This window comes from Ammospiza nelsoni, chromosome 3, assembly GCF_027579445.1.
Source record: "Ammospiza nelsoni isolate bAmmNel1 chromosome 3, bAmmNel1.pri, whole genome shotgun sequence".
In the NCBI taxonomy this organism is placed as follows: Eukaryota; Metazoa; Chordata; class Aves; order Passeriformes; family Passerellidae; genus Ammospiza; species Ammospiza nelsoni.
Window position 1 is genome coordinate 50429739 of NC_080635.1, and position 27183 is coordinate 50456921.

General features: G+C 38.9%; 1 protein-coding gene across 4 annotated transcripts in view; it reads right to left on the bottom strand.

Moving 5' to 3' along the window:
- The window catches only part of MAP7 (microtubule associated protein 7), a 109691-nt gene that overhangs the window by 15123 nt on the left and 67385 nt on the right, over nt 1-27183 (bottom strand). For 3 of the 4 annotated variants that reach the window (XM_059468868.1, XM_059468866.1, XM_059468865.1), the window contains exons 4-10: nt 19840-20003; nt 18982-19093; nt 15567-15677; nt 9740-9853; nt 6213-6361; nt 3669-3778; nt 3001-3281 (exon numbers count right to left, since the gene is read on the bottom strand). In XM_059468868.1, coding sequence (XP_059324851.1) covers nt 3001-3281; nt 3669-3778; nt 6213-6361; nt 9740-9853; nt 15567-15677; nt 18982-19093; nt 19840-20003 — 1041 coding nt within the window. The remainder of the gene's footprint in view (nt 1-3000; nt 3282-3668; nt 3779-6212; nt 6362-9739; nt 9854-15566; nt 15678-18981; nt 19094-19839; nt 20004-27183) is intronic. The other variant, XM_059468867.1, reaches the window with a different exon arrangement.

Consider the following 27183-nt stretch of genomic DNA (forward strand, 5'->3'; position numbering starts at 1 on the left):
TGGGACACAGCTTTTTAAATTTTGCCACTATTGGTGAACTGTGGCTTGTGTTCAAATTTCAGTAGTGCCTTCATATCAATTCTTTATTCAGGGCCAGCTTTGTCCATGTGGCAGAGATGTTGTTACAGGTTTTTTTCATATTTCTCTAAGTTTGCCTGGCATTCTCTAGCACAGGTACAGAGTGACCTATCACCTTTTCTCTAGACACCAGGGACCATTACCAACGCACAAGCTAATGTTAGGAAGCATTCCCAGAGTAATCCATCTGGTAATGCAGGCAAGCATGGAGAGGGGAGACTTTGAACTGTCAATGAAATCAGATTCTGACCCAGTAATATATATGTAAAATAAGTCATAAGGAACAGCAAGCAGATGATTACAAATCTGCATTTCTAACCGTACACTGAGATGTGGCAATTTTCCTAACCTCACTAACAACTTCTGAAGAGGAGTCTCCTCCCTGATTCCCCCCTTCCTATACCTCATAATGTAAACAAACAAATTCATTTGTTTTCTGTGCTGAATTCCCATCTGTTGACCTCTCTGCTCTCCTCTTCTATCAGCTAAAAACTACAGAGGTCTTTCTATAACTGCTTCAGGGCTTTGAACATGAATTTAAATGATACTTCTACACCAGTAATTCAAAGAGTGCCAGTGCCTGTTCTCTAGCCTTGAGGTGAGCTGGCACAGTTTAGCCCTAGTGCAATGGAGCACTATTCTCTCACATTACCAAAACAGGTATCCAGCCCAACCGCAGGGAACAGTCCCGAGCTGGGCTAACCTCCAAGATGTAGCTCAGAACTTCAAAAATTCTGGGATGTTGAAATAAAAAAAGGTAAGCAATTTGATCACTCTGAATCTTGGGAGCCATTTAGAGCCATGCTCTCAGTAGCCTTGGGGACAGAAGGTAAGAAAATGAGAGGCTGCAATTACAGCCTGGATCAGAAACATACCAGAGAGCCTTTGTAATTGTAAACAGTATAAATGACAGAGCTCCTGTACCTCAGCCCTTTTTAATTTACTAACATGGGCCGAGGCAGGGCTGTTGCTTTGAAGGGAGCACAGCTTTGTGCTGCTTGGAGCTCGCTTCTTGCCTCAGGCGCTGAAGTTGGCAGCATAACAAGCAGCTTAATGCACACCTGCCCTGCTGTCAGAACAGATAACACCCAAAAGACCTTTAAAGCTTCACTGTCATTAGTAAAGTTGTGTATGAGATTTGCCTGCAAAAGCTTGAGCAGCTTCATCAGCAATTGCCACCTGCTGACCTCCTGGCTCCTGTGAGCACAGAGCCAGCAGGCAGCTGAGCCAGACCAGCGAAAGGCCAGTGTGTTACCTATAGGGAATGATCTGTATTCACCTGCAACACAGTCCCAGGACAATCAGCAACGTCCCTCTAGCCCCAGACGCTGTACTTGCACCTCTCTAGATTCTTTATTCAACCAGTGACAAAGTTTCGGCAGCTAGAACCTCCACTGGCAGCACAAAGCCATCCTATAACCTCACATGTAAAATGTTCTGCCTGAGGTCTTCATCTTTGGTCCCAACCATCACCTCTTCTGGCTTTGGGAAAACACATTCAATTTGAAGGGCTGCTCACTGCTTTGACTATAGTACCCTTCTCTTTCATTTGTCTCCACTTTATATTGTTGTTTGTATTCTTTGATGTGAATACAAACCGCTTGACTTTTGAATACCTTTATCACACATAACTTGTTTCAATACTAAGAGATCTTGTCACAAACTCAAATATTGACAGATGCTGCAAAGAAGTGGAGCCTCTCTTCCTGAACTAAACAGTCAAACAAGCATGATGGTTTTTCTGGCTGGCACCTTGTACTGGAGAGATACAACTTGTAAACACTTGCAAAGTTATCTCAGCGGTATCTCTGAAATGGTCTTAAAAGGAAGTTTTCTCCTCCAAAAGGAAGCAGGCAAAAGATAGCAATTAAATCTCCTTTGCATGCCCGTGGCCAACAGATACATCCATTCACCCTTTTTGTGGGATTGCACCTTCTGTAGTAGGACTTGTGTATCAGACAGGAACTACTGTAACAGGACTTAATAAAACACAAGAAATCAATTCACGTGAGGTTTTTTTCACAGAACAGCCTCAAACTATACCTGCTGCAGTTGAATGCAAGATTACTAATACTTAAAAGTGTTACCTGAAAGACACATACAGGGAAGTCTACGAATTTTAAGTTCAGAATTGTAACTAACCCAACTTGTGTATCCCAGTGCTCACACTGGACTTTCTATCTCATCTGCAAGAGACCATTTATGCATATTTAGAATGAACTAAATTGTCTGCTAGAAGAAACCTATTTTTTTCATTTTCAGATTTGCCTTTTGCCTTTTCTACACTTTACAGTCTTTTTTTTTTGTGTACATCCTTTTCTGCACTGCTGCTTTTAAAGGTTGGTAGGGTTTTGTGTGGGTTTCTTGTTCACTGGTTAACTATTTTTAATATCTCATTTTCCCTTAAAAATTCTCCCTATTCCTTTTTACTCTTCTCCTTGCTTCTTTGCATTTCACTATATTCTGCTAATCTCTCCTGTGATATGGTTCTCTTTCAATATTATACACAAGCCAGCAGTGTTACCAGCACAAGTGCACTCTGTCTAGCAGAGCAGGACATTCTCACTGCTCACACACCTTATGTGGTTGCTTCCTGTACCATCTTCAGACCATTATTATTCTACTTCAACAGCTTGTAAAGAAGCTATGTTCTGATATGGGGGACAAAATTCCTGTCCAAAAGGGCAGAGAAAAAGCTTGTGAAGCTACACTCTGTGAGGCAACTTGGCATGTTGTTTTGACTTAGAAGAATGAGGGCTTCAACCTGCCTACAATTTCCTCATCATGAACATACATCAATAGGAGTGTTGTGAAGAATTCAGACTAACCTTTGACAGAAAAATACTGAAAGCTACATAATTTCAGAGAATGGGAAGGAAAAATATAAAACATTCCTTATCCTAAAGTAGGATGTCTCCTTACCTTCAGTTAGCTGTGCTTGGACAGTGAGCTGCTCCTGACTTGGGGGTTCTCCAGCACCTGCTGAAGTTCCTTTACTTTCTTCTGTCCTCACCTCATTGGCCTTTTCAGCCTCCTTTTCTGGTCTTTTCTTCTCACCCTCTGGTTTGATCTCTTTTTTGACTGGCCGGATGTTGCCAGGAGAGGGAGGACGTGTCTGAGCAGAGGAAACTTTGGAGGAACCAGGTGGGGAAGTTATCTGCTTGGGTGTGCCAGGCAAAAAAGGCAAAGACTTTGACGCATGCCTGTGTAATCAAAGAGTGACAATGCTGGTTTCCACTTATATATCACTTCTACAACCATAGCAGCTAAGAATAAAACCACTTCTCTGTTTCTCTATCAAGCAGGACTGCTGGCACAACCGATTTGGTTTCATGCAAAATGCCTCTCTCCAACTCTCCAGATGTGTGAGCACTGAGCCCAACCAGGAAGGAAGGAACCAAGAATTTTCCTGCCCCTTCCCCTTCTCCAGAACAGTAGCAAGATATCTTAAAAGCAGAACTGTCTTTCCCTTTCTTTGCAGAGAGAAAACATCTACATCATCAAATACATTTGCCCTGTTTCACATTTGATTAATAGAACAATCAGAGCTGCCTCTAGCTCATGTCCAGCTAAGCATGTACTTGACTCACCAAACTGAAGAGGGAGCTGATGATCTAGCTTTGAGGCTGGAAGTAAAATGACCTCCTTTAAAGTTGGCTGAGAAGCTGGATGACAAATGGTCCTTTTCTCTTTTGTCAGTCTATAGCTCAGCAAACAAAAAGACAAAGTCAAGCCAGAGTTCACACAGCTAAAGAAAGCAAAGCAAGCTTAGTTAAGGACAAGGAGTTGGGGGGCTGAGAAAAAGCAGTGCTGAGTCAGTGGTTTCTATAGCTTGTTTAACAAGTTCCTTAATATAGCTCCGGTAACCTGACACCATCTTTGTCAGCAGATGTGCATTTGACAACAAGAATCCTTCCTAACCATTCTCTCCTGTCCTAAGATGTAATGGGCTAATTTGCAGAGGCTTATTTTTACACAGGCAAAACAATTACCTTTTATAGTTTGATCTTTGCTGACTGCCACAGAGTACCTTCCACTGCTTCCCAAAACCACAGAATTTCTTTCAAAGAAAACACAAAACAAACTCCCCCTCCCCTTGGCTCATACTTGGTCACAGTCTTTCTATATAGCACAATATTTTGGATTCATGCTTACAAGTGAACACCACAGATGTCCTCAAAGCTTCCAAATATGGTACACCAGCTATCCTAGTCTTTCTTTCCTTGGATGATTTTACAGCACTTACTTTTTGCCATTGGTTCTTATACATGATAGCACTTTCCTTTTTCCTTCTTTATTTTTAAAAAATAAAATCCTAAATTGAGAAACATTTCTAGTAACACAAACCAGAGCTACAACAGAACAACTGCTTTAAGGCAATATATCAGAATTTAAGTATCTATATACTCCCCATATATAAGTATGGATGAAAAACTTCATGGTTTTGGAATAAGGAGCTCAGACCCCAGGAGTCTGAAGACTAGGAATGCTGGAGAGCTGCCACTCAGCCAGCATGATGTAGGGGCTGCTGCTCACCACCTTGGCTGGGGCTTAAACACCCTGCACCCTGTAGCAGGTGCATCATGAGGCTTAAGAGCCTCAGCAGCTGAAAGCTGTGCAATGCTTGTCCCCTGAACTGAAAGTCAGGTTAACAGCTGGAAAAGAATGACTGAAAACAACTTCATGAGCACATGATGTGCTGAGTTGTCAAAGTAAACACAACCAGAACAAATGCACTACAATGAACAAGAGTTTTGGCTTGCTAACAGTAACTCTCTATTGTATCTACTTTATTAGTATTGAAAGCAGAGCATAAGAAAATTTTTCCTCATATCAATAAAGTAAAAAACTGAATTAATACAGAAGTTTGCAGAAGCGTAAAAGATTCTCCACATCGTATAGGCTACTGGAAACAGCTCTTAACTCACTCATTTTATATGAACAAGAGTTTCATATCACCTCCTCCACCAAAAAGTAACAACCTTTCTTCTTTCTGATTTAGGAAAACAAAAGCCAAACCCCAAACCTCTTGCAATCAGAAAGACTTAAGAGGAAGAACCAACAGGCCATGCTCTATGCACGTGCTAGGAAATTTCTCTAAAGATACATACTAAGGCTATGCCTTAGCTTAAACTTCAGTATACTACTCTCTCCCTGAAAGATTAAGTAGAGGCTATGACTTGTGGCACTTTAACTAACACTGCTTCCCACAAGGATGGCAATAGCAGCATTGCCTCTTGACCTTCTGCCCATCAGGCCAAACAAAAATGCAAGCACCTATTACACAATGTTTTGCAGAGATTACTTCAACTCTTCTCACACTCTAACTCAGGTTGTGGAGTACAAGAAAAATAAACTGCTCAGGTTCAGCAAATGAATCTGAACTGTGTCTGATTGCATCCTATTGGCTTGGACCACAGTCAACAGGAGTTTGTTCTACTGTTTCGATTTTCCTAAAAGTTTAGATCAGCCCTAGTACTGCTATTAAATAATTCAGAATGAACAGTGACCTGTGGAAAGCCTTGCTTATAAACCATGCTCCTAAACCAACTTCTTTCAGTGAGGAAACATTTACTAGCCTTTCTTAGGTTCTGGTACCTAAGAAAGAACAGATGAAGTGAGAGTACTCTATGCACTTGTGACAGAGACATGTGAGTGCATGCTTTTCCTCCCCTCTTTATTCTAGGGGCTCAGCTGAATTTGCTAGAGGCCTCAAAAGACATCAAATTCTGGAACCTTTGTGGAAACAGCCTGCTGGGATAAACAAGTTTCCCACTGAGGGAAAAATGGCAACACCATCTTGGGCCTTAAAAGGCAGCAAAGAATCCACTTGAGAACAGAGCACTGTGACTGCCTCTGTGCCTTGTGAGAAGCTAAGGCACCTACTCTGCAAACACAGGTGTTTGGAAAACATCAGTGCTTTTCCACATGGATTCTTTGGTGCATAATCAGGCTGTGCCGCCACATAACGTAGCATGTTTCAGTTAAAATCCAGCCAACTACAACACAAACCGGAGAGGAGGGGACAGTGCAGAGGGAAGGAAGTATCCCTGCAGCTATTCCAGGCCCAACAAGCACTGCAGTCAGGTGGCCGTGGCACGGGACACCAAGGGCACGCTGGCTGCCAAGCTTACCCCTGAAAGGTGCGTTGTTCTCCGACGTCCAACGGCATCGGTGGAAGCATAGAGTTTTGCTCTTTCTCCTGAATTCCTGCAGGTCAGGGCCTTGTAGGACAGAGGGCTGAGGGGGCTGCAAGATGCTGAACGGGGACAAACGGGGATAACTACGGTGTTGGTTGGTTTTGTCATTTATTAGTTTTAATTACAGAGTAGCATTGGAGAATTGACAGAGGAAAGCCAGCAGGAACAGAAACGACCGAGAAAGACAGAAAAGAAAGAAGGTATTAATACACAGAGAAAAGGCTAAGTATCAAATCAGAACCATCATTTGACATGTTAGCTTGGCCACACATACAGTAAGGATGCAAGTTCAATAGGTGCTCATGCACTTTTCCATTTGTAAACTAATAGTTTCTTTCTAAAAAATTAAGAAATATGCCATGACACTGGGTAATAGATAGTATTTTCCCATTAAGGTTTTGTACAACTGGTGGTTCTGAAAAAGCAGTAGAAACAATGGCTGCTCTGACAGATTAGCTTAGTAGACACATTGAAATGAGTTTCAATTACATTCAGAACAGAAAGCAATTAAATGAAATCAGAATGCCTACGAACTGCATTGGAAGTGAAGAAAAATTAAAGGAGACATACACACAAAAATCAAAACCCATTAACAATACAAACCAGTTTCAACTAGGAAATCAATGAAATTGCTGTCTACAATTTGCAGCAAATTATTTTTTTTAAATTCTTGTTTTTAGGAATATTTTAGCCCATTATATTTTTGATATTTCTAGAATAACAACTTACTCAAATACATTCTCAAGAGCAAACTATTTTATGCATTAAAAAAAACGGGCTGACAACAACAAATTAGCTTGGAAATTAGTTTTTGAGTAACCAGGATGGCAGGTTGTGTTGGTCTGCACAAGCAAAAAGACTGTTACCAAAAGACCTGACAGTAGCAGGTATCAGATATACAATGCTCTGATTTTATCTTCAAAGAGAACTTTAACTGCAAAACATATCATGGGAAACTTCTTGCAGCAAAGTGTTCTTGACTTTCTCTTGATTTAACTGAAGGAGAAGATTGGGGGAAACTACGTTATTACTGCCAAGTTTTATTTTTCATCTCCTGTTTGTCTATTCTGGTCATTTAATTGAGTCTTAGCACAGTTACTATCCAGCATGTCACTTGAGGATAAAATAGGGGCTCTATATAGTATCTTTCCTATTCCTTTTTTTTCCCTCCATGTCAAAGAAATTTACATCCTCTATTTCCTTAATGAAAAGCCAAACCAAATGAAACCAAACCAATATTTCTTGCCTATATATCCCTCCCTGAGCACAGTTGAAAGAATACAGTTCCACATACAGTTAATTCTTCTAGTCTTACAAAAGTACAGCTGCTGCTACAGGAAGAGATCATAGACTTAACAGTACTAATGCTGCAAATTCTCCTGTACCAAGAGATTAACATTATGAATAAAGAGTCTCATGTAAGTGTTACAGCAATGGCACTAATGCTTGCCCTATAGTTCATAGGGATTTATGTTTAATGAGGAGTTATGACTAACTTAAAAACAAGCAAGAAACAAGAAAATAGGATTTTTGCTTGTGGTTTTATTTTGGTTGAGGGCACCTAAACCAGACAGGAGGCAGTGGCATAATGCTTTACACACCTTATCATTTATGTGGCTCCTGCCCTGTGATTCAATTCCCCTTCTGCATGCTGATTATCTGAAGTTACCACCAAGGAAGACAACACAAGTATTAAAAGAGAAACAGTTCATTTTCCTTTGTGAAGTTGCCAGACAATGCTTTAGGCAGCACTTCCAATGATTCATGTACTAACAGGATTACATCTGCTCAGAGGAGCTTTTTGAAAGCTATTTACAAAACATTTTGGTTTCGAAGGATTTATTTAAAAACAGATCCAGAGGTATTCTTATACTGGATATCCCTAATATTTCCTTAAAATTCAAGGACATGAGTACACATTTAACTCAGTTTGGAATTTTTACATTGCAATTTATTTTTACAGCCAAAGGGCAGGGTAATTTTCTAGGGAATAATGGCAGGCTGGGATGAGTGGAGTGTTCAGAGCACAGCTGTGAGCCATTGGCATCACTTGATCATTAATCTCCAGGAAGCATCCTGTATGAAGGGGCTGAAGTTACTGCTTCTAGAGAATAACACCTGGAAAACAATGAGCAGATGGATCTTTCTTCTGGTGGTATAGATCCAGTTAGCATAGGGAAGGCATTTCAGGGATGTGACTTAGACTGAGCTGACAAATAGGCCTTTCCTGCTTTTTGTAGCCTTTCTCAATATTCCACTCAGTTTAGTTGTGCAGTATAAACAAGTATAAACAAGAGCAGTCACAAAAAGCTTCATGCTTGTTCCAAGAAGGTAACACTTACATGAGGCCTTCTCAACTATTCCCTAATGAAGAGCTGAGTTTCCAATATCCTTCTTGGTAGGTGACATTAAATATTAATTTTATGAGTGATTGTTTTTGAGGAGTAAAAAAGAATGCTGTGCTTCTTAGTTTTACTATTTGTAGAATATCATCCACATTCTTGCTCCTACATCATCACCCCTGTGGAAACGTACCACAGCCTAATTAGTTATAAGAGTTCTTAAGTGAAAGCTTCTTTAAAAGTAATCTTAGCAGATCTCTGTTCCTTCTTACCTTCTATGTTCTTTAATTAGAATAGAAATCCTGTCCCCATTAGACAAGAAAGACTTGTCTCAACTTATAATAATATATTGCTGCACGTGCTGAGGGTGTAATGGTAAAGTTCCTAGTGGATGATTACAGAACATTCTATTATAAAACATCCTATGATAAAAGAAGAGGTAGCTGTCACCTACCTAAAATACATGATAAGCAAGTATGCCCTGGTTGTATTTGGAATACAGTTTTGCCTGGGCCTTCAATTACCACCTAGCAATATCATCACATTTCAGCACATTAATTTTCCCTCAGTGAGTATCATCAGGGAGCTGTTCTGGGGTTGGCAGACAACTTTACAATTATTATAACCCCACTGAACCTGCACACTTAACTTCACAGGTATTAAATGCACAGTAGCCAGGGCCTATCTTTATAAAAACCTCACTTTCTCCATGTGGGAAGTGCTCTGGTAGGGACTGAAACTCCTTTGCAGCAAGCAGCTCACAGCTTTAGCAGTGGATGTGCTAAATCAGCTCTTTCCAATAAGGTGTGCATTTCCTTAAACAGCCACGGCCAGCATGATGTTGTTGCCTGCATGTTTTGTATGTTATGTTTTTATTAATCTATTGCATTGATGAAGAGGCACAAGTAAGAAACAGTTAGTAGGAGAAAGAGAAAGAGGCATAGCAAACAACTGTACAGGGAAGCTTTCATGCTGTTATGCACACTAACCACAGATTTTCAAGTTCATTCTGGGATGCTACCATACACCCATAATTAGATCAGTGACTTTACAGCATCCGGCAGGGAATCTGGAAAAATAAGTGTCTGAGACATGAAGCCTCTGCTGTTACAGGATTACCTGCATCTCCAGACAATGCAGCTGTGCTTTTACTCCGAGCCAGGAATGAGTGTGTGGGCGTCAGGAGCCTGCTAACGATGCTGCTCTCCCATGGGCTGAGCTGAAGACGGCGAGCTGACGTGCACCAGACAAGCAAGATGTTAGACCAAACACTTCACAGATAACCACATGCTGCACAGCGTTAGTACTCTCCTCACTACTGCATACCATGGAAATCTTGAAACTGTCCACAGTAGTTCAGTGTTTTGTATTTTATTATTACTCCTTTTTAGTAGAAGAATTCCTATAGAAATATGTACATCTGAACATTTAATTTATGTTACTGCCTGTGGCATTATGGCAAATTGTTACCAAATGAGTATGGATATTCTGCACATCTGCCACGTTCCATGTTAGGAATAACAGGATAATTTCCCTACTAGAGGAACAGTTTCCCCTCCTAAATACAGACTTCAACAGAGACATTTGTGTCCCAAAGGCTTCCTACACTAAAGATATAGAGTCTTCCAGGTACACTTAAACACCTTCCAAAGTTTTCCAGCCTCCCTAAAAAAAACCAAAGAAGGCTGCTTACTGCTATACAGAGAATTGTGTCAGTGAGGTTTTATTCAAAGCACTGCAAAAGGACAGTGTGCCTCAACTGCAGATACCAAGCTCAGCAGCTGCAGTTGTTTCAGTAATAGGTGAAGCCACCGAAAACAGTAATTATATTTGGTCATTAATTCTCTGTCCACAGATCCTACTAACAATCAGTTTCCATGTAGAACACTCTTCACATAGTTGCTTTGTTTTGAAAATGCAATACATGCTGACCTGGCTGCAATCACACTGCTACTTTGCTTTCCCAGTGTTGTCTAACGCAAACATAGCTTGTCAATATAATCCTTTTATGTTATAAAGTTTCTTTACTTTTTTTTTAATACTAATTAAACATTTATCATGGCAAAGTGTTAACCAGAAGAATCCTCTAAGTTACTTTCTGTATTGAATTGATATTTCTTTGATATTCCAATGCAAGAAATTGTTTCATAATGAATATCACAAGCCAAAACATTCAACTACTTCCCAAAGTAGTTCCTTACAGTAAGCTTACACCATAGCAGCAATCTTGATATTGCAAGCAAAAGCAGGTCTTTTTACACCTCAGCAGTAATTCACCTTAGTTTAGTGTTTGCAGCTACAAAACTGCAGCTTGAATTTATGAGGCTCAATCTCTATAACACTCATTGAAGTGACTGGCTGTAACAAACTTGACATTCATTTGCATTTTTAAAAGAAGAAATCCATCACTTTTAATAGACATAAACTCTGAATCTGTCTTTAATCTAAGAGCCCCATGTAAAGAAAGGCTGATCTCAATCTCCTCCTATGAAAACATAATTGCTTAATCTGCCCTCAGTGCTGTTTTGCACTTCTCAAATTGCTCCCTTAAATTCCAGAAATGCAATAAGGGGCATTACTACAGAAATATAGGACTCTCAAACACAGCAGGCTCTTTTCCTAACTGTCCTTTTACAGAATGTACTATTGCTGGAGCTTTTTGTGATTAATGGTTCCATTCTGCAATGGTAGAGATCACACAGACACATAAAATACCCTACAGAGACCTCCATTACAGCACACACATTATCATTAAGCTTGCAGTTTAACAATGAAGAAATCACAGAGCTACCATTAAACTGGATGCAGTAATGGCAAAGTCTTTGCTTGCTCTCCTCTCCAAGCCCCATGCTCAGTATGAGCACTGTTCAAAGCTACTGTTGCAAGATAACATTCTTTTTTGTGGTCTCAGGCTTCAGTAGGTGAGGCTCATAGGTATGATTCTGGATGAGTTTGGAGAACTCTTCTACTGTAGTTTAACATAAAGATCACACAACTTCAGAAAGCAATCCTTGCTATTTTAGGCCAGTAAACCAGTACTATATACACTATCCATTTCTGGGCATTTACCTTTACAGGATAAGTGAATGTCACCATGTAAATACTGCCGTGTGGGGCAGCTGCGAGCCTTATGTCACTAAAAGGCTTATATAAACTCCCAGAGATGAAATAATCTCAAGAGGATACAGCTAAGAGACTGATGATTTAGAACACCAATGTCTCACCTGCCATGTCTCACATATCTCATATTCCTTGCCCTAAAGATGAGTATGGTTTAATTATCATTGGCCCTAACTCAGGGAAGATTGTATCCACATCCTCTATTGGAAGCAATCCCGTGTGGCCACAGCATCCAACTGAAGCACTGAGGCAGTGTTTGGGAGTGAGCTAGTTGATATGCACAATTGTGAACTAAAACCAAAAACTTTCTTCTCCATAGAAGCAATAGGCCTGCTTCAGAGATGTCAAAATAGTTTTAGCCAGGACCTTGGAGTGAAGTCACCCTGATTCTCTACTATGGGTGTAGATCAAAGTTTGTTCAGATGCACCTTGGCTTTGTGGGCCAGGGCCATCACATAATGAATTTTCCAAATGCACAGCTACCTGAAAGCATCACACTTCACACATTCAATACATATTTTAACAGATTAGCACCACCATTCACCTAGAACAGACAAACTTTCCTCCACTGGGTTCCAATTACAAGAGTATTAATATTAAATGCGTTGAACAGCTTCAGTTTGATGTCCAAACCACAATGGAGCAGAACTGAATACCAAACAAAGAACCTCCCAAAATAATACGATCAACTTTAATACAATGAGGTCAGGGATTTCTTTTCTTGCTTTTTTTGTTTTTAATGCCTCAGGGTGATGTTTTCAAGATTTAGTTTTTCAAACCATCTGACAGACAAGGGGAAACAGTATTTTTTGTTCTCATGATGTGTTAAGCTATCACTCTAAGGGCTATTTCATAGAATTATAAAATGGTTTGGGTTAGAAGGGATGGGTTAGAAGGGATCTGAAGGATCATCAAGTTCCAACCTTCTTCTCATGGGCAGGGACATCTTCCATTAGACCAGGTTGCTCAAAGGCCTATCTAGCTAGACCCTGGGCATCCACAATTTCCATGGGCAACGTGTTCCACCTGCCTCCTCCAACCTATCTCACCAGCCTCAGAGTGAAGATTTTCTTCATAATATCCAATCTAAACCTTTCATTTTGAAGCAATTACCTCTTGGCCCTATTACAATATGTCCTTGTAAGAAGTCCTTCCCCAGCTCTCTTGGAAGACCCTTTTGCTGTAAAGTCTCCCTGGAGCCTTCTCTTCTCCAGCCTGAACAAGCCCAAGTCTCTCAGCTTTTTTTGCTCCATTTTCACACAGGAAGCACATTTGCGATAGGCTTGCTAGTACAAGGAAGTACCCTTAGCCCCAGCCACAAGCAGGTTATTTTTAACAGATTAAAGATCTTTACAACCTAACTTGTAACTTAAAAAGACACAAAGTTGCAGGGTGCTGGCAAAAGTAAATTGGTTACAATCCCCTGTATTTGTCTTCAGGATATACAACCTGAATACTGGAAAGTTGTCTTAGCAGCAGCAGAATAATTTGCAAGTAAGCAAACAGCAGCATTTGATTAGCTGTAGGAACAGATGGGAGGCAGGGATTTAACAGGCCTTCTGATGAGCACCACGAAGGAGACTCTCATTGATAAACGTGGTGTTTGCTTATACACATACACAATATGGTGAGCAGTACATAGGGGGAAACTTCCCTTTCTACAGGAAACAATACTGGAGCCCCTGAATGTCTTCTATAATGGTTGCAGAAAATGGTGATGCAGTGATTGAGACAATCATCTGCTTGAAGAAAAATCCCTGCAGAGGGGGAGGAAAACAACTAGGGTGCAAGTTTTGCAAAACTTCAAGTATGTAACTCATACCTCATGAAAAGTAGTATCGCTTTGCTAAGCTCTCCTTAAAGAGCAGAACTGCCAAAATCTATTGGTCAACAGCAATTTTCTGCAGTTGAATATGAGTTCATGTTCTGTTACAGTTTTAACTATTCATTAATTACAGTAACATAAAAGCATGAGAAGCATGTTCTAGCTGCCCGATTGTACAACTGTGATAAAGAGCTATACAGCAACAGAATGCTTGAAATGCCATAAACCAGTCTTTTAGCCAATTAGCTAATGAAAATTTTTGTCTTTTGCTGCAGCAAAGCAAAAAAGAAATTGTCCTTCAAATTATAAAAAGGTGCTGCACAACAGATGACAAGTTCTTGTTGACAGCTATAAGCCACTTAATAGGTAAGCTCATCATCCTTATCTGCAGCTCACTGTTTTGCAGGTAGGAGTCTGTATCACAGAGTGTGTGTGATTGGGTGCCCTCTGGAAGGTGAAATGGGGAGCAGGCAGTCACAGCCTTCCTTTTAAGCACCTGCATTGAGGCCACTGGAGAGACTAGTGGCACTTCTCCAGAAACATGGCTCAACTAGATTTAGGTATCTGACTTTGCATGAGAAAAAGCACTTATAGCATTTGGATTTACTTTCTGTCTTGGAACCTGAAAAAGTCACAAGAGACTCCTAAAGGGCTCTGTGCTGTTTTAGTAAAAATGCCAAGCAAAAATGCCTCAACATTTTGACAAATGGTCATCTCTTCCATATTCCTTTTTTTCCCCTACTATTAGACTGCCTCGTATTCTGTTTACGTTCTCCTGAACTTGAAATGGGTGGCGGAAGCTAAAACACTGTCTTACAGTCCATAAGAGATTATGCTCCATACTTAATGCCTGCTGCTGTTCACCTGCCCACTTCACCAAGATCCTTCCTCAAAAAAAGCATTTGGCAAAGAACAGCAACCATTTGAAAAAAATTGCACACCTGAAAAGCTAATAAAGTTAAAACTGATTGGATTTCGACATTTAGAGCAAGAAATGACCAGTGCTTAGGAATAAATTATTTCCTAAGGTAATACTGTATTTTTCACAAGTTACCAGACTGTACAACTAGGTTTGCCCACTAAGATGAACATGGCACATCAAATCAACCAGATACACATGTTCACACAAACTTGGAACTTGGTTAAGACACAAAAATAATGACATCAATCAGACAACGCAACTAAAAAGTCCATTAAAAAAATTAAAAAATGATTTTATGGATTGAAATGGGACAGAACTCAGTAGAGGACAAAAAAATCCCTACCAAGTACTTTACTGCAAAGCTCTTTGCACAAGTTACACAAGAGACATTCTTTTATAAAACTTTTAAGCTCAATGCTTCAATCTCATAAGTCCTCAGAACAGCAGCAGCAATTTAGCTATGTTAATTTTTAAAAGCTTGATGGTTTGTCTTTTTTCAGACTTGTAAACACCAAAAATGTACACTGAAATGAAGCAATCTTTGAGAAATAACTGGACATAAAATGTCAATAAACAGACAATATGAAAAACATCCATACCTCTTCCACAAAAATAACGAAAATGGTAATAAAATCAGAAAATGTAATAAAATAACTGCTTGAAAGCTTCATGCAACACGTTCTTAAACATTCAAGAGCTATTACCGAAAAAGAAAGGAAAACAAAATAATGACAAAATGGTCTAATGCAAATAAAAGGTCACACATGATTGCATGCACTATGGAGTGATGTATTTCAATAGTTGTACCTCATTTACTAAAAACCTGACAGAAGCACTGCTTTTATCATTTGCTAAAGTAGGATTGTTTAGGTAACTTCTCTTGTTTTAAAAACAAGAATTATTTGTTCTCACAGGAAAAAATGTTCAACCATTTACTTGTCACATTTGAAGTCTTTCCACCACCACTTAGATGAAGTACAGAAAATGACTTCAGAAGCTTGTTTTATGTGCAAAGTAATACATCAGTATAGAACATTCTTTCTTGCTGCTCTTTAATGCTTTTTTCTTCAAAACTGTACCTCTGTCTGGAGAATTTAGTAATGTTGCAGATGAGGAGGAGAGCCGCTTGTTTATGACTGGATCAACATGTTTCGAAAGGTTCATTGTTGAAACAGACCGCCTGTCTCGATCTAAAACAAATGGAGATAATGCTAATTGACAGCCCACATGCAACAGTGCAAGTTCCTAGCTCACTACTGGGAGGAGGAAAACAGGACTAGGTCACTCCTGCTCTACCACAAGAACTTCCAAAATAGAATGGATTTCTCAGTAGACGTTGTACAGGTGACTCAAAGACTGGGCACAACACAATTTAAGCTTTAAATGTGTAAAATATTCTGTTCATTATCACTCAATGGGTTGCAATCTAAAGACTTTCAATATTGTCAGAAAATCTCTGCTCACAACTTAGAATAGAAAGATTCATGGAAGGACCAAGATGCTTGGAAACACCAAGTTATTCACTAAAACACCACCCTGCCATCTGAATAAAAGATGACAGGGCACTGTTACTAGGCCAATGGTCAATACTGTGGCAATGGCATGCTGAAAGATTAAGAGAACATTAGTGCACAAAGGAAGTAAGAGTGAGCACAAAAGAAATTAAAAGATTTAGTTAAAAATCCCACAGTTATGTGTAAGTTCTAAACCACCTACCAGAATTATTTTCAGAGTCCTGAAAATCCTGCCTAGCACACACCTTAGCAGATTCAAAAAAATCAGCCTCTGTGGAAAGTACTTGTAATGAACCTACTTGGCATACATAACACGAAAAATTTATAATTTGATTTCAGTTTCTCTACATTTTAAGAGCGGTATTCCATCATTTGCTCAACTGTTGCAGTCAGCATCTGCGTCCTGCTGAGGGGGTGATGGTTACTTCAAGAATAGAGACTGCACACTCTTTGTGCCTACATCTGCCACGGAAAGTTTGCTGTGTCCCTTCTCTTCTCTCGCTCCAAAAACACTCCAAACAAAAAGAATTCCAAGCTCTGTGCTTCAACTACACATTCCCCGTTACAAACTTTCATCTGCAAATCTGAGATCCAAAAGATGCTGTGAGAATCAATTCTGCTTTTGCTTACGTTTTAGCATGTACTGCGCCTCAGCACGACTCAGCAAAGCACTCAACCATGCTGAAATGCAATGAGGCTTGAGCATATGCCTAACTGCTCTGCTGATTCATAGTCTGTGTCTCCAAAAATGTGCCCCCACACTGTTTGCAAAGCAGATACAAACTCAGGACAATGACAGCATTAAGGATGCTGCTGCCGAAATATTATTTGCCACTGTTTATTTATGACTAGTGTATTAAGATTGTATTTACCTGTTCTGTCCCAATAGATTAAATTATATTCACTGTGTACAAAAGAATTCATAGAAATAGAGTCTATGAAAAATACCTTAATTCTCCACATATCTATGAACTATATAGGATCCACTATAACTTGTTGGGCTGAAGAAAGATTCTCCCTACCCCATGTGATTATTTGCTAACTTTAACGTTAGAATGACTTGGTGAGGGTATAGAACTGGCAGACTGGATACTGGTAGGGGAATAAAACTCAGAAATGGGTTATAAAAAGGAGAAAGCTAAATGTTATAACTAAGAAAAAGACCTCTGTAGGCTGTCAAGATGATCCCAAATTGATCTATGGGGTAAACTGGAGAATGCCCTGTGCAAGTCACTACTGGACACACTATGTTCAGGCTTCCTGAGAACAGGAATATTTGTGGGAACGGGAGGGGGATCTTGATCTCATGTATAATCTGCCACTGAGAAACTACACAGTGTATCAGTACAGTCATAAAGCTTCTACATTTGGCAGAAAGGATGTACTGCATAAACTGACTTTCTGAAGATGACAAATGACAATATTGAAAATCACCTCTGTTGTTAGGCATGACAACATTTCTCGTGTCAATGAACCTTATTTAAATGAATGACATTCAGCATAAGGATTTGCATACAAGTGTTGGCAGTATGAATCCTATAAATGTAGAATAGGCCAAATGCAATCCGTTGCCTTGAAAATTGCTGCTTTCTTTATCCAAAAAAAACCAAAAAAGAAACAAACAAAAAAAGGAATTAAAATACCCATGAGCAACAAAACAGCCAACGCAGCTGGTTATGTGTCTGTGTTCATGTGCAAAATTGTACATCCTACGTGCCAAAAGGGTTTTAGAAAATAACAAAATATTCAAATTTGCTCTCCTTGAATTCCAGCAGATAGAACATTATGCTTCATTTCAGTGAATTGTGCCAAATCTTTAGAGTCAGCCAGCAGTAACTCTCCACCAGAAAAATAAATAATAATGAAAAATCTGGTACTAACAGTTCTTTCTAATCTATCAGCATGGTGTTAAGCATGCATTGCAACTACATGAGGGTGGTTTAGTTACTGATGATCTCACTTCCTGAGAACTAGCTACAGGTGAAGGAATAACAAACCACAGCATTATGTACCAGGTTTTCTAGCACCACCCAGAGATTTGAAGTGGTGCTCCAGGCCTGCTAAATCGAGAAAGGTGAATGATGATTCAAAATAATAACCTAGGGACAGAATGCAAGACAATGATTTTTCACAGAAAATAAAATAAAAATCAAATAAGTTATACAAAGTTAAGCAAAAAAGTAACCTTTTATGAAAAATAAATGTTTATTGAAATTATATATGACAAAGATTTCAGAGCATTCTTTTCTCAACTTTGTTTTTCCTCCCGTGATGAGAGGTTAGACACATAGAAATTAGCATAGGAAGAAAAGAACTTGAAGCATCACTTCCTGTTAAAAGAAGTAAAGGAAAAGTTCTCTTTTGGGAGACTTGATTCATATTGAACAGGGCATATACACATTAATCATTGGCAGATTAAGTTAGAGAAGATATTTGGGCGGAAGAGCATATAGCTAAAATTCACTTAATTTGCCAATCTTTAGGGGAAGAAAAGGGACTTCTATTTCCCCAAATTTCAGTACACAGCACAGATCTCTTATTATAAAGAACAATTTAACTTCCTTGTGTCTACTTTAATCTCCGTATTTGGTCATTTCTACCAGACCTACTTTCAGAGGCACAAAGCTAGCATTTGCCACAGTAGCTCATATCACAAGATTGACACAGCACAAGCACACCCACATATACATACACACACGAACAACAGCAAAGCAGCAGGAGAGAAGCTGTAGCAAGGTAGTTACAGAATAAGTCAACTCCCAAAACAAGCTGTAACTTTTGTTCAGATTTCTTTCTCCTTGTTACCTTTTTGCTACACAAGAATGTCACAAACAGGTCACTGTTAGCAATAACAGGACCAAGAGAAAAGAATTCAAGCTAACATACACTGAAACATCCTTCCTTTCAGAAGAAGAAATGTAAATTCCAGTTGACTGGTGGGGAAGGGAAACTGGCAAGCAAAGCAAGCCTCCCTCTTTACCTGTGTTATTAATGCGGTTGTGCAGTGCTCCTCCCCAGGACCACCTGTTCTGCCTTTGTTTTGGCTTCTGGCTTCTTTCAATTGTGCGACGTACAACAGCTTCATGTCGTTCCTTGAGTACAACAGGATAACACATTTGGATACTACTGGGTTCTTAACTTTATTTTCTTATCAATCCCTGCTACCCTCCACCACATGGACAATACCAAGTAGGCATCTTAGGTCTTTAAGCTTATGTGCTGCCTACTTAAGACACACAGACTAAAACAAAATTAAGCAGCAAGTAAGCCATAAATAAGTTAGAACATAAAAAGAAATTTTGAAAAGGTAAGATCTGTTTAAGTGGCCCTGCCACTACACAAACACACCCTAGTGCTACTTCCCGTGTACTAAATACCAGAAGAGTGGGACAGATAGGAAACCCAACACCCACAAGGATGAGGTGGCTTTGATAGGATCACACTGCTCATACTTCCCAGTTTAACTGGGAGGCAAATCAGCCAAGAGCATATTTCACTGCACACTCATTTCTGAAAAGGTTTTCTTAGGGCAACTTATATTTAACTACCCTTAAACTGAATGGCTAAGAATTAACGGATAACCAGACAAACCTGACCCAAATTTGCATGAGTTTGCACAGTGGCATACACAGTAATCCAGGCAGGCTCAACTTACTGCATTTGATTCACAACAGAAGCAGTACCTGTGGAAGTAAGGCTTAAAATCCTTCCACACACTATGTCATACTGACCATGGCTCATGTTGCATTGTCAACATCAGCTCTTAGAGAAAATGCTGATAGTACTGTATCTTAGGGCAAGAGAAGTTGAAAAGCTGTTTCATGACATTCGTTCTTACCTTCTCTTCTTCTAGTTTCTGCCTTCGCTTTTCCTCTACGGCAGCTCGCCTTCTCTCTTCCTTTAGTCTCTGCTCTTCTAGCTTCTTCCTGCGTTCCTCTAGGTGCTTCTCATAATGTTGCCGTGCTCTCTCTTCTCTTTCTAGCCAGACGGATTCTCTTGCAGCTGTGAGAAAATTGAGAAATAAAAGTATTAACTTGTTTTATGTAGTGAAGTCTTTAATACATTTCGAATAACCAAGGTAAATGGAAAGCCTTTTCAACTCTCTTTCTTCAGAGATACCTAATATCCTTATCTCTCTTCATGTATTAAAATGTACCCTGGCCACACACAGATTTTATCTAATCTCAATACACTTATTATGAATTACCAACAGTTATTTGAGCAGACAGTTTCTTCATGGAAGAAAAGATTTTTTGCCAGCTTAAAATGCCTAAATACTGAAGTCAGATGCATGTGAAGAAACTTCTGTTACATAAACCATGCTAAATCTCTGTAATATTTTACTGAAAAAAGACAATAAAAAGAGAGGTGAAACTATCAGAACTTTCACCTTTATTGATCAATACAGATCTCTTATGATAGAGGTGAATGGAATAACAATTCTAGCACCTGGACCAACAAAAGGAAGGAAGTTACCCACCAAAGAAGTCTAAAGGTAAACATTAATCTGTCACATAATACCACTTATACACAGCTTCAAACAACATGCTTCAGAAGAGCTAATCAAGACAAATCAAGAAGCCCTACACAGGACCAACTTTTTTCCTATCAGGATCTGAATTTTCATTAATTTTGTAGATGCAGGCTCAGACTGCAGTCCACATGAAACCACTGATGATACTCTGGATCTCTCCGCACTGGCATCTTGAAAGCTTTGGGACCCAGAGTGGAACTAGATTGTTCTCTTATGCAACACTGTATGTTTGCAGTCTAAGTCAGTGCTACCATCACACAGGAAATGCTCTAGACTCTTACAGAATCCTTTCACTACAGTGGCACAAAAGTTAATTAAAAAAAAACCCAACCTACCACAAAAAAACCCCCAAACCCAGTGCATACATCCTGTTACCTAGACTCTGAACACACTAAGTAACCCAAACAATGTAGTTGTTCAAAACTGGAACTCAATCAAACCCTTTTGTAGAAGATTTGGAAAATCCATTATCTTTGCAGGAGCTAAGAGCATCTAAGAAGCATATATCTTATGAAAATCCAGCTTGCTGTAGCATGTTAGCTTTTAATGAATAGTCACTTATGTACAGACTATTGATCATATCAAGACAAGCTGCTGCTCTGAGCCACAAGACTTCCATGGATCCTGTGATCAGCTGGCTCTTTTGTGCCTGGAATATGCTTACAATGCAACCCAGCACAAAAAAGCTCTTTGGTGGTCTACTGAAAATTAATAAATTACACAAAGGAGAAAAAAAACCCAACAAAACCTCAACAGCTTTCTTAACTGATGTCACTGGAATATTAATTTGCCTATAAAAGACATGGAGATTATTTGTTCTTGCTTTTATTAATGTAAATGGCTAAACTTCCTTGAGACACTGTTCATGGTGATTTCCATAGGATTCAGTCTGTCATGTTGTTTAGAAAAAGCAATGAAAATAGGACATTTGAACTTTTAAGACTAAATTCAAGAAGAGAGGGCTAAAAAGATATTTATGTACATTCTTAGTTCTGGTACGACAATCGAATGCTGGACCTCTGGACAGAATACTTATCTTCATCTTTCTGCTTCTCTGAGAAGGGGTGATAAAAATCACACTATTGTGATACAGCAAGACAGCTCAGTAAGAGAAACAAGCATTAGTGAGGAATTAACCCAGGCAAATGGACGTGTTCGGCTGGAAGAACTTTTAACAAAAATAACAGATCGGATTCAAAACAAATAAAAAGCTACATCTTTCCACCTCTAGGCTACAGGCAAGACAGCAGAAAATGTGCCCACCTGCTAACATGAGGAAGTTACTATTTATGCTTGGACCAAGTATTTAATCAGTACATGAAAGTATGATTTATGATATATCTGTTTGCTGAAATAAGTGTAATATCTATTTTCATTAATTTAACTTTTTCACAGGTAGAGATATAATCTTGACTACTTTTATTTTTTTTCAATTTTAAATTCCTACATTTTGTCTTATTAGAGAATCAAAGGAGAACATCTGCTTTGTTTACACTTCTTCCTGCATGTACTACTGACATTCTTCTATTAACTTAAGGGCTCAGTTGTGGTCACCTATAAGGTAGGAATATACAGGGACATAAGTTAGTGTCCTTAGATATATAAGGATAGCATCAGGAAAAATAAGAAGTTTAGAATATTTTTCTTTCATTCCTATGTCCCCATTTATGAATTTTTAGAAACATTTTCCTGCCACCCCAAACAGCTAAGAAAAAAATATCTTGTAGAGTAAAAAGTTTACTCTTTAGACCTCTGCTCTAATGTAAAAAATATTTTAAAAATATATTAAGCTCTATTCTGGATACACAGGCATGCTGCTAGAAGCACAGCATCAAATGCCTTGCTGATAGAAAGAATCACAGCTGAGCCTACAGGAAACTGATGATATCTCTAAAAGGTCTCATCAGCCTGAAAGAGCAGCCAATTAGAGGATGTGGCAGGAAAGAATAAGAATACCAACTTCAATAATGGTGTCTCCAGAAACTGTGCCAAGAGCTCTGCCTGCTGCTAAGCCAACAAAGAATTCCACTGGTGGTATGGTCCAACAAAAAAGCATTTTCTCAGGCCTGAGCATTAACAGGTTCATGTCCTTCTCTCCCTTGTAATATCTTGCATTGTATGACAATGTGCAAGATTCATTCAAGGAAAGTCTGGTCACCATTCAGAGAGCACCTGCATGCTGAAAGCTTAAATTCCATTGGAATAATTACATTAAAGCTGGAAAGTACAAACAAAAGTCACAGCCTGATCCATTTTCAATTCCATTCCTTAGTACAATCAATATATTTGAACACAGTCATGTGATACAAGGACACAAAATTAGAGCATAAAAACAGGATTTCGAAACTGAGCCCAGACATGCTGTGGAATACCTTTTGCTTGTTTGCAGGATAGAATGCTGGGTTAGATTACAAAGCAACATAATTAAGGCTGTGTTTCTGACACTTCTGAAGTGAATAACAGCGAGAGAAAACAAGGTCAATCAAGAAAGAGACACTCCACTATCAAGAGACGCATAAGACTTGAAACCAATAAATTTTACACTGGAATTAACTAATGTAATGAGGACGATGCTAGCTAGAAACCTTGCATATTTCTTTCTTGGAAATAATTTTGCAGTTTCTTTCCCCAGCCACACATACTAGAACTATTCTTTGCAGGGGTTTTAGGCAGTGAGGGAAGGAGGAGCATGCACTAAGTGTCAAAGCCTTTATTTTCTGTTTATCTCTGTGAAGCAAAGAATGTGCCCCCAGATTCTCTTTTTCTTTTGGTTTGCTGCCTATACAAAGGCAGATCAGTCTATCACCACGCTTTCTCAGTCTGCCTTTTGAACCCACCTCAGATGGACAGCTCACCTGAGCTGTCTTTGCTAGTCTTTGTCATGCTTTCCACCCTTTATCTTTTCTAACTTCACAGCACTGACCTCAGCAAGAGCTTTCTCCTCTGACTGCTCTTTCACCTTTGCTCACTGCCAGTTCTGCACTGAGGCTGTGATTGCCTCCTTGCTGCATTAGCAGTAAAATGGATCAGTGATGCTTTAACCATACCTAAAAATGGGGACATTACACAGAAGGGGCTGACTGAACAAATTAGAAGGTGAACTTCAGAGCTGTAATTAAAGGTGAAGTTAATGTGAGATTCTCTAAGCCAACCTTTCCCCAGTAACCACAGTCCAAGGGACATTTATCACATAACTTTTTAAACTAGTCTTGCTTAAAAATTGTTTTCTTGTCTTATAAACTCTTTCAACATTCAAATTCTCCAAGGAGATCCCAAAATTACTCATATGCTAGAGTCAATGATTCCCAGTTTCTGTGGGGCTTCCTTCTGTTGGATGAAGTTCTGCCCCCAAGTGCCAGGGAAGAAAACAGGCCAGAAGGAATTTACTCACAGAAAAAAAAATTGTAATTTTTATTAATGTTATTATTATCCCAGTGATCACTTTCTGTGATGTTTAATTTACTACTTTAGTGCTTATGCATTGTAAGTATTAAGAATTTAATGAATTTAGCCAACTTGAAACTCAGACATATTCTAAGAGCTAAGATTAATCACTCTTTATTTAAGGAAGTGTGCTAAGTCAAAAAGCAGTATTACCATCATTTGTTCCCAACACCAGAAACTAAATTAACCACGTCTCCTTGTGGATTAATCAGGATCATAATTCTGATTAAAAAAAGATCAGACTTCAAGCAGGATTAGCATAGATAAAACATGCACAGAAGTGAGATTCAAAAAGTGAGACTCAGTTTTCTCAAGAATCAGGGACCAAGATACTGCTAAGCAATAACAAGAAAATTCTTCCTCTTTGCCAGGCCACCACCTAAGTTTCCCTGAATGAAATCCATTTTAACACCTCAGTTATTTTTCCTGTTGAAAAACACATTTTGATTTTTCTGTCCAGTTAGGGAGGACCAGGTCTGTGCTTTCCAGTTAGGGAGGAAACAGAGACTAACTGATATGGAACAACTTTCTCCTCTGTTACTAAACTTCTACCCTCCAAAATGGTGACAGCACTTAATCTGCACATGCAGAAAAGCCCATGGACCTTCCCAGGCGATTCCCAAACCTTGCCTGGGAATCAGCAAGCAGACAGCTAGCTGGCTGGAGCCAACACCCTGCCAGGATCCATCATGACAGCTTTATAGTAAGAACAATTAGGTTTTAGCATCAGGAAATGCTCTTCAACACTGTTAATTTGGCAGTACAGATACAATCAGTACGGCAGATAAGGGTAAAACCCACATGATGAAAAAGCATTAATTTTCAGTAATGTTTTCCAGTTTGAGCAAGCCATCTACCATGGCTGCCTTCATAAAAAGTCAGTTCCAACATGTTTGTCTCAACATTCAGGGCCAGAACACAGCTGCTCAGCCTGACACATGTAAGTGCCAAGCTGGAGCCAGAGTGTGATAGCTCCCTTTGCTCTGGCCTCCAGGAACAGAGCCATTTGACCTACCACTGCCTCTCTTGGGATTTCCATTTTGCACAATTCAGGAGGGTTAGTCTCACATAGAGAGATGTGATATCTTTATTTTAAAGGGCAGGTGTTAACTTTTATGCACAGTTGCTATGGGGAAGAGCACTAGTGGAAAAAGCACAAAAATTAAAACATGATTACTAAAGCGCAAGTGACAACTCTGGAAGCATTACTTAGAAAATCAATATCACCCTAATCCTTTAAGGCCTGAATGTGATATCAGCAAAACACACAATACCAAATGGTCAGGAGATTAAAAAGATTGAAGCAGAAAATCCTCCATGAAATTGTTACAACTTTATACATGCAAAAGGAACTGCAAAGAAAAAAGTCAAAGAATTAATATTTTAGAAGTGTTGGGATGGCATTTCAAAAGCAATGCCTTTCCTACAGTGAAGAAACTAAAACAATCACTTTTTGATGGTGTGATTTGCTGATTGTGTCCCTGTGTATCTTCTAAGTTACCTAAAGAAAAGTCAAAAAACCCCCATGAATATACTAAAGGTGAAAGGGGCATTTTTTGTAGAAGCTTCTTTAATCTTTGCCATTAGGTGGCTCAACATGATGCTCAAGAAACAGCAGGTACCGACAGTCCCAACACATTTATGTGCTATATATATATATATATATATATATATATATATATATATCTTCAGACAAAAATGATAGCATTTTCCATTCTCTAAGCACTCATTAAAAACAATACTTAGAAACCCAAGTGTGCTAAGTAGTCTAAGACTGCTAAAATACTATTTCCAGGTGCAAGGAAATCCTCAGGAGTTCAGAGCACATGCCAATCCACCACAGGAAAGCCAAATCTATTACAGCACAGTGGAACTTGAAAAAAATAGAATTTGAGAGTAAAAAAGGGGAAATAAAAATGGTCTTAAATCAACTCTTTAATAACAGAATATTACCTAATAAATAAATTTAATCCTTATTAAAGTGGTACTCCACATGTTCTTAACAGAAGCGTCAACAACTTAATTTTCCTGACCCCCAGGAGTTCAAGTTGCTGAAAGTACAAAACAAAATTACTACCAGCTCTACACCTAGAGAGTTGAACCCTGTCCTTTCCTTTTTTTAGAACAAAGAATAATTTTATATGAGGTAGGACTGAAATTCTCAACTTCTGTATAAAAAGAAGTCTTTGCTAAACCTGACAGATCCCTTGAATCAAAAGGAAAGGAATTAAGTTTAAATCCAACCTAATTCTATTGAAAAAAAATTAGAATTCCTTCCTTCAGTTGCTTTACTGTTGCATGGCTGATGTCCCAGTATTAACAAAATCCAACTCTAATTTTTAGCAAGACACATTTATGTAACAATATTATACAACTTAATGTTTAAGAGAGACAGCTTAAGAATTTCTTTGCTGCAGTTCACATGACATGAGTGACTGATTATCTAGGATCTGCACTAAATGCACTAAAAAAAAAAAAAGAAAAAGTTACATGCTGTTGTAAAAATCATTGCTCTGCTGTACTGGAACACGAATCTCAAGAGACAGCTTGAGATATATATACTAAATCACAGCAGACAAATATACAGATGAAAGTACAATGCAACTTTCAATTTTCTTGTTAGTTCAAAATAATTCTCCAAGCAACAACACGCAATACAGTTATACATCACAGGGACATGCAAAACTCTCCCATGTGGAAATGAAGGATTCCATATCAACTTACAAAAACTTCTGATGTTGCTTTGATGTTGCTTTTAAAACACATCACACAAAATAGCACATTTATCAACAGAAGTCATGCCCTTCTGGTAATAAATAGTCACTTATCAATAGCTATAAAAATCTGAGTTAAATTCAAGGAAAGTATCTTTCTCTTGCATTTGACTAAAGCATTGTTATTATACAATGATAAAACCTGAGAAAAAAAGAAATTCAAGACATGGAACCATCATATGTGAATAATTAATTAAAATGGGCCAGTAACATCCATTTGCTCTGAAACCTGAAGAAACTAAGCGTACACATACCATCAACCTCAACTCGAGGAGCAGCTTTTCAGGGATTATCAAATATCCTGTCATGTTACCCCTTGAGCAAGCCAAAACTAAAGCTTTCACTTTCCCCTCCAAAACAATCCTAGTAATTCATGCATGGCTACTTCAATGTTATAAGGTGCTGTAAACAAGGGAGGATATAAATGCTG